Below are 12,471 nucleotides of genomic sequence, written 5' to 3'. Positions count from 1 at the left end.
ACAGTGATGAGGGAACGACCTCCGTGGTCATGAGTACAGACAGTGATGAGGGAATGACCTCTGTGGTCATGGGCACTGCATTGATGAGGGAACAACCTTTGTAGCTGTGAGTACAGGAAGGGACAGGGGAATGATCTCTGTGGTTGTGGACATGGGCAGTGACAGGAGAACGACCTCAGTGGTCGTGAGCATGCGCAGTGACTGGGGATCAACCTCCGTGGTCATGAGCATGGGCAGTGACTGGAGAATGACCTCAGTGGTCATGAGCATGGGCAGTGACTGGGGAATGACCTCCATGGTCGTGAGCACAGGCAGTGACTGGGGAACGACCATCGTAGTCGTGAGCACGGGCAGTGACTGGGGAACGACCACCATGGTCATGAGCACAGGCAGTGACTGGGGAATGACCTCCATGGGCATGAGCACGGGCAGTGACTGGGGTATGGCCTCTGTGGTCGTGAGCACGGGCAGTGACTGGGGAATAACCTCCGTGGTCATGAACACTGCCGTGGCAGGCTCTGAGGGCGGAGCCGTGGTGGGATAGGCATGCCGACTTGAAAAGGCAGGGCCGACGTGGTGACATGGCAAGGTGGGGCTGCTTGACTAGGCATGGCAGGCATAGAGGCTTGGCATGGCAGGTGGGACAGCATGGCATGACAAGGCAGATGTGGCTACATGTCATGATGAGGCAGACATGGCAACATGGCTTGACAAGGTAGATGTGGCAACATGGCAAGGCAGGGCCTTTTGAATAGGCATGGCAGGCGTGGTAACACGGCATGACGTGGCAGACATGGCATGATGAGGCAGACGTGCCGGCCGAGGCTTCAGGCACTGGCCCCGGAACGGCCGAGGCTTGCAACTCTGGCTCTGGGACGGATGAGGCTTCAAACGCTGGCTCTGGGATGGATGAGGCTTCAAACTCTGGCTCGTTGACCTTGGCAGGCTTGAGCGTTGGCTCGTTGACCGTGGCAGGTGTGAGCAGTTGGCTTGCTGACCGTGGCAGGCATGGGCGGTTGGCTCATGGTCCGTGGCAGGCATGGTGGTGGGCTACGACATGGTGGATTTGGATGTGGTGGCCAATGTAGGAGTGCCGAGTTCCTCATCTACTACTCCAACAGTAAAGGCCGAACCACTCATTAACAGGGCAAAGTCAATATACTTCGGAAGAGTCCAATTGACTCTACCTCCAGGCATCCTGGAGCAGACTGGCTCATTTAAGCCCACACGAAAAATGTTTGAGGGCAATACCATTAAAGTCCACCAAGTGACACAGTCCACAAAACTCAGCCATGTAGTCCTCGAGGGGACGATTCCCCTGGCGTAACCACAGAAGTTTAACTGCTGGGTTCATTTTGTCGGTCAAGTATTCTGTAACATTCGGGCAAGGTAGGACAGGCTGAAGACAGGACAAGACGAGGACGATGATGATGTGAAAAACCCAAGTGCAGTTTATTTACAAGATGTGGAAATCCAAAACGTGAAACAAAATATAAAGACTAGACTTAACTTGACTACAACTTGAATAAACTATGAAATGAAACCATGAACGAGAACATGAAATGAGAGCAATGAATAAGAACATGAACAATAACAAGATCATGAACAAGAGCTACAGAGTGTTACACAGCCACAATACTTGACAAAGTACAATGGCAAACATGAGGGCTTCAATACATGGACATGGGTAACCACATGACATAGACAACCAATGATGAGATTAAACTAATGAACATGCTAACAAGACTAATAAACAGGAACCAATAATAAAACAGAACTGATCATAAGATAACAAGACACATGAAACCAGGGGCACGTTCAGCCCTGACAAAACATAGCAAAACGTTTATTTAAACGGAAATGGTGGTGCGTTGAACACCCTGTTGTGTTACGCAAGCGTTGCAACTATGGCAGCTGAGAAGGCCATTTTTTGCGTTCTTTTCGAATAATTTTCAGAGCCTGATGAAATCGGTTTAAATACGTGTTTAATACTACAAAATATACACGATGTTACAGTCACTGCCCTTGCCGTCCAGAATAGCAGAGAACATCCCAACTGTGGTTCCTAATTATGGTGATCCAAAATTTGCCTCGCATTTCAGGATGACAAGGCAAACATTTCTTCTAATGTCTTCAATTGTTGCATAAATCAAGCTGCAGTGGACACATTTATAAAGGACTTTAGTTGGATCCATTGTGCGCACTACCTTTTTAATATGGCGGGGTTTATAAACACCTCTGACACACCCACCAAATGAGAGAAAACGTACCTCAAAGCCCGTTGCACAGCGTTTCACACCGTTTCAAGGAAACGGAATAAATGAGGGGAACAGGAAAACACATGACCAGGACACATGACCAGAAACAGGGACAGGAAATAAACTAATTTCAAAACAAAAGGCATGAAAACAAAACATGAACAAAAACACATTTAAACATGACAATAACAGGGCTAAAGGCTCTGTGGGGTAAAAGGCTCCTTTAATTATTGTCTCCCAAAACACTAAATAGCATCAAAAACTTCCTAAACACCTGTTTGTCAATTTACACTGCACGATTTTCCTCTTCCTGAGCTTCTTCGTAGCTGATGAATATCCTGGAAATTGTCACATTTATTTTAAAACAAAATACCTATTTGTCATTTTCAATTTCGTTCAAGGTGATTATATATATAAAAAAGTCAATAACTGTCCAATTAGTGAAAGGATAGTATTTGGGGTAAAAAAAAAAAAAAAAGAAGAAGCCCCCTGGGGGAATAGATTTGTTATGAAGAATATTCAGTGTGGGCTCACTTGACTGATCCAGTCACAATGGAGATTCATTTGTTTATAGAATACTTACTGTAAGATGTAATGAAATGTCAAATGTAATTGAAATGAACAAGAAATTATACACCCTTTACTGAAATGGTATCTTAATTTTTTTACTCAAAAAAGCATCTTGCTGTCTCAAACGTATTTGCATAATTGTGCCCTATAACTATTGCCCTGCTGCCCTGCTCCCCTGCTACACTATATCAATATTACCCCTCTGGGGGCCTTTTATCCCAGGTGTAGGGTAAAAGGCCCCCTCGCCACCTTTAAATAATAATAATAATTATAATAATAATAATAGTATTTAAAACAACCTTCTGTTGTCATTTCTTTTCATGCAAATTATGTTGCTCCATCAGCACTCAATAAAAATGAATGTGTTTCTTGAATCTTGAGATGCTTTATAACCAGAAAAAAAGCAAATTTTCCATAAGGTGTGCCTTTAGCCCCATTGTACCCTATAACTTAATTGAGTCTGATTAAATTAAACTAGAAGTACACAAATGCCCATGTTACATTCATAACACTAATGCTGAATAACTGTATCAGAAGTATGTGATCAGTGTAAAAGTAAATTAAAAAACTCTATTATAATTTTATGTTTACATACTGTTAATCAAACATTAGACCAGTGTTGGAAATTACCTTTTCCAATAAGGGGCAATATTTGTTCCCCTGGATTTGATTTTCAGGGGCATTTTTTAACTTTATGAGGGCACATGTTTTATATTCATATATATATATATATATATATAATAATAAAAATAATAATAAATCAAATACTTGAATTTAATCTATTTATTAACACAAGTTCTCATAAGTTTTCACACAATAAGATGCATATCTAAGAATATTATAGAATAGAATATTAAGAAATATATCAGATGTTACAATTACAACACAGAAGAACTCCCCCACATTTTGAATTTCTGTGGCGTCTTTGACCCCAGCCCCCAGTCATTTGATACATTTAAAGATTATAAGAGGTGGGCTTAAATAGTAAGACAAAAAAGTTACATTGAAAATCTATATTTAAACAAGATACCCTTTTTAAACTATGAACTTAAATCTACTCCTCATCCACATTTTAACAACTCATGAACTTATCCCCATGCAAAAATAAAAAATAAAAACAGAGAAAGTCATATTTAGCCAGGTTAACTAAAATCATTCCACAATTGGAGATATATACTCATCATTAATTGCTTTGACTACAATGATTAAAAAAATAGTTTGATCAGCTTTATAATTACATGACCAATATATGGTCGTATTAAACCAAGATCTAGACTAAAATGCCCCATGTTCTCTAAAAGCCATTTAAAAAAAAAAAAAGAAAAAAGAAAAATATCTTGTCTCAGTCATATATTGTAATTTGCTCATCTTCATCTTGTTCGATGACATCAGACAGTTCCTCTTCAAGCCTCTTCAGATCATCTATGTATCTGGACACATCTATAGAAAACATATTGCTACATATCATAATGCAGCACTTCATATAATATGATTGGAAAATGTGTGAAAATACTGTAATTTGAACACTATAACAACCATAGGAAAGACTGTACTATCCAACTGTCTGTTACTGTTACTTTGTCATAATCTGTGAAGCTTCTTACTGTACTTACCTGGTAGAGTGTTTTCATGGGACATCTGAAGTGAGTGATCCATTGATTTCGTTGATTCACACTTAAGTGTCTTCCTTATTTCTCGCTTTAGCAAAAATGAAAGGAAAAATGCATGTATAACCTCTTATTAATAAGCGGTACTGGTACTTTATGACAGACAATCAGTCATATGAAAATATGAAATTTAAATACATATTAAAGTCATTGGGGAGGCACAGATTGTCTGATAAATGATGTGTACAAAAATTGCAAGAGCCTTCTCAAAATCACAGACTGATTGTTGATTTACACTACATCTTGCAGTGTTCACAAGTCTGCCTGGAAACAAAGTTGTGCTTACAAGATTGATTCAAGGAGTGATTTTGGAGGATATCTAGCCACTGGATTCAACAATCTATATACGTTTCATGACACAAAATCTTTGAAAGACATTCAGAAATTTGATTAAATGGCTTCTTAACCAAAAACAAAACTGTTGTTTGTTGCTTTAAATGTCAGTCAGATGGTCTCTTCCATTTTAAGTGTCAGAATAAACTTTAAAAATGGACTAGACTTTATGCCCATACAATTAAAAGTCTGACTATGCAAGACTAAGAATTATCTTACTATAGTGCCCATGATATTTGTCAATGAATGCAGAACAGTTACCTGCAAATCAGCGAACATGTCAAGCATTCCCTTTTTTGCATCATTGAACATTTTTTGTTTTGATGATTTAATTGCTTCCTTCAGAATTTCCTGTCTCCTTTTCATGGATCCTTTTCCCTTTTCCTTTGCTGCTCCTAAAATAGTCAGAATTGTTTCAGTGTCATTATCTGTTTTAAATTAGATTTACCCATGCTTTAAAACACATGATTGTTATAATAACAAATCCCATGTTTGGTATTAAATCTGGTATTAAAATGTTTCTTGAGTAAAAAGTGGAGCTGTGCAGTTGTTACCTTAAAATGTTAGTTCACCCAAAAATGAAAATTCATTCATTGTTTACTCACCCCTGTGTTGCTATAACCCCATATGACTTTCTTTCTTCTTTTGAACACAAAGGGAGAAATGTGCTCAGTGATGTCATACAATGGCAGTTTATGGTGACCACTTCTTTACATTTATGCACTTGGCAGACACTTTTATCCAAAGTGACTTACAGTGCACTTATTACAGGGACAATCCCCCCAGAGCAACCTGGAGTTAAGTGCCTTGCTCAAGAACACAATGGTGGTGACTGTGGGGATCGAACTGGCAACCTTCTGCTTACCAGTTCTGTGCTTTAGCCCACTACGCCACCATCACTCCTCTTCAAGCTTCAAAAGAACACAAAAGTATCTCATGACTCATGATTTTTATGAAATCGGACAATGAGGTTTGGTGAGAAACAAACCAAAATCTGTGTTATTTAGTGAAACTGTTGATGGACCGATGATCTCCTGTGCGCGTTCATGAGACTTCATAAGGGCAACTGTATAGTCCCGCTCGCAAGATAGAAAATTAATTTTGTTCATCTATTTCCACAGCAATATCAACAACAGAAAAGAACACAGCTGCTCACAAACCAGAGAACAAAACTTACTAAATATGTCTGAAGAGTTTGTAGTCTGAGAATTTCTATGCCCAGCCTTAATTGCATAAAACAGACTCATTTAAAATGAGAGATGGAGGAAGCTGATGCAGCCACACATACACACACACCTAGATGATACAGTCAGACAGAGAGTACAGAAGATCACAGTATTCTGGAGGTTTTGGATGTTTCGATTACCGAAAGTGAACTGGAAGAACTGGAGAGAAAGGCGGAAGGTGCCGGTTTGTGTCACGTCTTCTCCATTCTGAACCGGTGTGTGTGTGGACATTCTCAGACTGAAGAGAGTGAGACCTCTGCGAAATATTTGGTAAAGTGTAACATTCTCAGCCATAAATATAGATGTTTTTAGACTAATAGTGAATTGCTGGCTTCAGTTTACTGTTCTGACAAAGTTTTTGGACCGGTGCAAGTTCACAGAGGACGGGGATTCCCGGAGTGATGCTGAAAATAGAAACCAAGCGATCGACACAATGTACCATCGCTCATCACGGCTGCTTAGGACAAACCTCTGATTAACAACAATATAAATTTTATCATGTGACATGAATGTGGATTCCTCAGCCTCTTCTATCTCTCTCAGTTTAATTTCTGAGCAGAGGCGTAGTGGGCCCACCCAAATTAGACCCAGACCCACCTAGAATATTAGAGATTTTTCTTTGACTTCAAAATATGTTTATAAAATAGTTCATCAAAATGAAAAATTCTGATTTCTGAAAGTGTGAAAGAACTGTTTAATTGCACCGCTTGCTTCTCTGTTGTTAAGGAAAAATTGGTATAAAATATTTCGGTGAAAACGTGGCCCATCCATTTTTATTGAGGCCTTCCCAAAAGTAATTTCCTGGCTATGCCCTTGTTATCAAATACTCCAGTTTAAACAAATAAGGCTGGGCATAGAAATGCATCAATTCTTCAACTACAAACTCTTCAGACATGTTTAGTAAGTTCTGTTCTCTGTTTTGTGTAGCTGTGTTGTGTTCTGTGATTACTATTGCTGTAGAGGGTCTGTTTTTTGTTTGTTTGCTTGTTTGTTTCTCACGAAACCTCACTGTATGTTTTCATAACAATCATGAGTCTCATGGAATAATTGATTAGACTTCTGAATTATACTTTTGTGTTCTTTTGAAGCTTGAAGAGGTGGTCACCATAAACTGCCATTGTATGACATCACTGAGCACAACATTTCTTCACAATTTCCCCCTTTGTGTTCAGAAAAAGAAAGAAAGTCATATAGAGTTATAACAACACAGGGGTGAGTAAACAATGACTGAATTACATTTTTTGGCTGAATCCTTTAAGCAGCTACTTCTGCCTGATCTGATCTTAAAATGACTTTCACCAATGTATTTAGGTTAATGCAGTTATAAAATATTTTAAACTCGATTAAAACCACGTAATTTAAATATTACCATATTTTTAGGTTAAAAATTATTATTTTTACAGTGTACAAACATGTGGACTTCAAAATGAAATAAAATCAAAGAATGCATTGTGTGAATTTCAATGCTGACTTACTGTCATAGGAAGAGGTCAATGCATTCTGAATGACCGTTTTGATTGATGAGTGCATTTCTTTCTTTCTTTTGACAGTTTGTTCCTTGAGGGATTCTTTCAGATTGGCTTCCTTTTCAGAGAATTAAAGAAAATGTAAAGTGTGTAATGTCATGTCATTTTCATCACCAAACAAAATAAAAAAAGAATTATATATATATATATATATATATATTCAAACAGATTCCAGAAGATTCCCCCAATCTTCCATTGGCTGTACAAACAGAGGGGAGAATTCACTAAGAATAAATTGCGCCCGGTAAATGCGCTATTTCTGTGCTGGTTTAGTGCCCCATTCACTAATGGAATTTTGCAGATATCACTGCTGAGCGCAATTTGCACGCACCATTCTGATCTTGTGGTCTTATTCTGCATGTTATATAGCGGAAGATGCCGCAGACGACCGTATTTGACACCCTGCCGGGACTGTACAGCATCACTTTAATCCAAACACCTAAATAATCTCTTAAACATGCAGAACGTGCGCTTGACGACATCTGGAAATATGCCACTGCTAGGTTATAACACTCTTCTCCATCATTTGATGATTTACTGCTGGTATGATTGGTTGAAAATGTTCACAAACGTCTCTTTTAAATTAAATTCATTTTACTGCTTACTTTCATATGGCGGTAATTGCGGCATTTAATGTTTGTGAATGAACCAACCCAGTTTTGTACATATTTTATGAGTTGGATATTTAGTATGATTTCGTATGATAATGCCTGGATGTCTAATGCAGAAGTAAGCATGAGTTTCGCGCACAAGTCATTAAGGATGTGCTTATTAATATTATGCCCTTACCCAAACCCCTTATCTAAACCTAACTGATCAGTAGAGTGTGTAAACATGACAGGAAGCTGTTGTGTGTGACAGAAGCAAGTAATTGTCGCATATTAGATGGAAACGATGTCCAACAACATCATTGGTTGTAGTGAAAGTCGTAGGAATTCATACGAGTGCAGTCGTACAATATCATATGAATTTGTCAAATTTAGAAAAGCCATATGAATCCTAACAGTTTCGGCATGAGAGTGTGTTGGAATAGGAGTCATGTGACGCCATGCGAGGAGAGGACGTGTAAACGGCGAGCTCTATACACTTTGCTAATTTTTAATTATTTTTATGTCATAAACCAGTAAGATTCGATACACCCTGCTACATATCTGTTCTTTGAAGTCAACATGTCAAAGAATTCAAAATCCTTGGGCTTTGGAGATATTAAAAGACACTTATGTGCTCAAGCTGATACCCCTGACAGGCCCGCAAACCAGGGACTCGTTTTGGACGGTGCGGCGGGAGAAATCCAATGCCAACTGGCGAGCATGTCTGTAATACTGCTGAAAGTTGTTGCTGACTTAGAGGATCTTGCTGTAATACGCCGATCAATTACTGCGATAGAAACAACATTCTCTGAGTTGGTTACAAGAACCAGGGATGTCGAGAGATGGATAGATTATCTGGAGTCATCGAGAGATGGATCGATTATCTGGAGTCATCAGAGAGGGAATTAGCTGCTAACCCGCTAGCGACCAAGATAGACATTGAACACATTTGGGAAAAACTGGAGGATTTGGAGAATCGTAGTTGGCGAAACAACATCTGAATTTTTGGAATTCCTGAGCATGAAGAAGGTCGAGATATGGTGAAATTCCTAGACAAGCTCTTCCCGAGTCTGCTCGACATAACAGGCCACAAGCTGCAAATCGAGCGAGCTCACAGAGTCCCGGCTCGGAGACTGGCTGAGGGAGAAAGGCCTTGATCAATTTTGCCCAAATTTCTGAGATCATCCCATAAAGATCTCATATTGTGGAAGGCGAGGAGCAAAGGAAAGCTTTCTTGGAAGAGCCACAACATTTTCTTGTTCCCAGACTTTGCGAATTCGACAAGAGAGAAACGTGATCGATTCAAGAAATGCAAGAAACTCTTACATCAACTGAAGTTTGCCCTTGCACTGATGTTTCCGGCCAAGCTGAGAATAGATACTAAGGATGGCCGCAAAGTATTTACATGTCCCCAGCAAGCATTGGCTTTCATAGAGTCAACTGGGTGAGTAAGCCATTTGGTGACTTTCATGTGGCCCCGAAGTAAACTGTCTCACTGTACATACTCTTGACTGTCTGAGGAAGCTGGGTGCCATTTTTTTTGTTTGTTTCTTTTTGTGTTGGTTCCACCTAGGGGCTGGAGTTTGTTTTGTGGAATGACACTCTTTCAAGAGGCTTTTGCATCAATGGAGGGTCGCTTTTGCACTGATGTTCCCGGCCAGGTTGAGAATGGATGCTAAGGATGGCCGCAGGGTATTTGCATTCCCACAGCAATTGATGTCTTTCATAAAATTGATGGACTGAGGAAGTCATGGTGTGCTTCTCACATGCCTCCAAGTGAGCTCATCTTGCTGTACATACACTTGACCGTCCGAGGAAGCTGGAAGCCTGTTTTATTTTATTTTTTTTTTGTGCTGGTTCCACTAGAGGCTGGTGTTTGTTTTGTGGAGGAACACACCTTCGATACAGTTCTGGGAATGAATCTAAATGTTCTTTGTGTTTATTCTCCCAATTGGCTGGAGTTTGTTTTATAGATTATTTTCTGTTTTTTAATTCTGCCTCACAAAATTTGTACAGAAACACCAGACTTGAATAATCTGATGGCAAAATTGTCGCAGGGACTCTCGTAGGCGTACATGGACTGTTTATGTTTAGAGGGATGGACGTCCATTGGCATATTCTTTTTCTGTTTGTTCGGTTTGGGGGGAAGTTCAAGGTTTGATTTTGCACTAATGGGGAATGTGGTCTTTATAATCTTGTTTTTGACACACAATCTATTTTTTCTAATATGTAAAAATGTCAAATGTTAATATGAGTGGATTGTCTCTCTCCATGTGGAATGTGAATGGGTTGGGGCACCCCATAAAAAGAAGGAAGGTTATTTCTTTTCTTAAGTGTAAGAAATATGATATAGTGTTTCTTCAAGAAACGCATCTTTCCCTGCAGGAAGATTTGGGGTGGACGTGTTTTCTTTAGTGCTGGCTCAAGTAAGAGCAGGGGAGTCATTACACTGATAAATAAGCATCTACAATTTAAATGTCTCAAACAGATTAAAGATAAATTTGGAAGAGTCATTATTGTTTTAGCAGAAATTCAGGGGAAAAGGTTGATTTTGGCTAATATTTATGCACCTAACGCTGATGATCAGGGCTTTTTTATAGATGTTGAAGGGATGTTGCAAACCGCTGGCACCCCTCATGATATAATATTGGGAGGTGACTTTAATCTTTTGATGGACTCAGTCCTTGATCATAGTGAAGCAAAAGTGTGTAAGCCCCCTAGAGCAACATTGACGTTTCAAAGGATTTGTAAAAATCTTGGTCTTACGGATATTTGGAGACTTTTGAACCCATATGGTAGGGACTATACATATTTTTAATCAATCCAAAAGATTTATTCTAGAATAGATTTTTTTTTATATCTAAGTCCCTCATTTAATCTGTTGTTGATTGCTCAAATGGAAACATTTTAGTCTTGGATCACACCCTGGTGAGTTTAGAGGTGTTGCCACATATAGAGAAAAAGAAATCATATAGTTGCCGCTTTAATGTATCCCTTTTGCAAAATCCTGATTTCCAACAAATGTTAAAGACTGAAATCAGTGTTTATATGGAGACCAACTGGTCCTCAGTATCTTCTGTGGGTGTGGTTTGGGAGGCACTCAAGGCGGTTCTTAGGGGTCGGATCATACAGTATGCCTCATTCATCAAAAAATCCAAAGCACGAGAACTCGTGGAGTTGGAAGGAAATATTAAAAGTGCCGAGGCAGAGCTGAAGCAACGTATATCGTCTGATGGCCTCAGAGAACTGACCCGATTGAAATACAGATATAATACTATTTTGTCACGGAAGGTGGAGTTTTGGTTATTCAGGGCAAGACAGTCCAGTACTTTGAGTCGGGGGACAAAGCAGGGAAGCTTATTATTATATTTTTTATTTGTTTATTTATTTATTTTGTGCATGTGTCTATATCATTTGCGACCACTGGGATGTTGTTGGGGTCAGGGTGGGATTGGGGATTGGGAGGGGTAATAGTGGGGGTTAAGATTGATTCTGTGTATATATTTTGTTTTTCAGTGTTCATTTATGTGAATCAATAAAAAAATTGTTAATCTGAAAGTGTGTTGGAATGAAGGGCAATCTACAATTAGCCTAATTTGCATAGAAAGGAGGTGTGTTTGCATGGACAGGAATGACAATGACTTAATTTACAGTAAATACTCAAGACGTAGCACAATTTCAGTGCTGTTTGCACCTGCTAAAATAGATTACGGTGGTTAGTGAATAAGACGCATGTTTTTGCACTGAAATACCACGAGCAAAAGTGCCGCAACTGTTTAGTGAATCTGCCCCAGATTGTTCTGCCTAACAAATCAACCTATGAATGTCTCAAAGTTGTTTGTTATATTCAGCTGGGATATGAGAAAGACATAAAGAATAAATCAAAAATGAAAAAAGATGAAAGAAAGAAATTCATATGGGTTTGGAACAACAGTCACAAACTTTGGATATGCCAAAGTTCACAAACTTTTACAAAATTATGAAAGCTAAAATGATGGTCATTAATCTATTTTATGCCCCAGAACTGAATTAAAGAACATCATCACATCCAATAGTTTTCATTATGAACAATTACATTGTTACATTTGATCACATAAAAAAAAAAACACCACAATTACATTTTATTTTATATTTCAGAAAGTGCAAAATTAGAATTAGTAGACTAACTCACAAAACAGTCTTGTTCTCTTTTTATTGTTCAGTTAGTGAACATCAATAAACACATTATAGTATGGGGGTGGATGTAAATACAAGGATGAAGGCTATAAATGATTGCTCAGTGAATGTAAAGCATGACAGAC

General features: G+C 38.9%; 1 protein-coding gene across 11 annotated transcripts in view; it reads right to left on the bottom strand.

Annotated features, from left to right (window-relative positions):
• Positions 1-3,596: 3,596 nt before the first annotated feature.
• The window catches only part of LOC127430060 (nuclear GTPase SLIP-GC-like), a 20,722-nt gene continuing 11,847 nt past the window's right edge, over positions 3,597-12,471 (bottom strand). For all 11 annotated transcript variants that reach the window (XM_051679503.1, XM_051679507.1, XM_051679505.1 and 8 more), the window contains 4 exons: positions 7,530-7,638; positions 5,090-5,223; positions 4,442-4,526; positions 3,597-4,268 (listed from right to left, as the gene is read on the bottom strand). In XM_051679503.1, coding sequence (XP_051535463.1) covers positions 4,171-4,268; positions 4,442-4,526; positions 5,090-5,223; positions 7,530-7,638 — 426 coding nt within the window. In that variant the 3' untranslated portion in view covers positions 3,597-4,170. The remainder of the gene's footprint in view (positions 4,269-4,441; positions 4,527-5,089; positions 5,224-7,529; positions 7,639-12,471) is intronic.

Source organism: Myxocyprinus asiaticus, chromosome 39 (assembly GCF_019703515.2).
Source record: "Myxocyprinus asiaticus isolate MX2 ecotype Aquarium Trade chromosome 39, UBuf_Myxa_2, whole genome shotgun sequence".
Lineage (NCBI taxonomy): Eukaryota > Metazoa > Chordata > Actinopteri > Cypriniformes > Catostomidae > Myxocyprinus > Myxocyprinus asiaticus.
The sequence above is the reverse complement of the archived record's forward strand: the minus strand, read 5'-3'. Positions and strand labels throughout refer to the sequence as shown.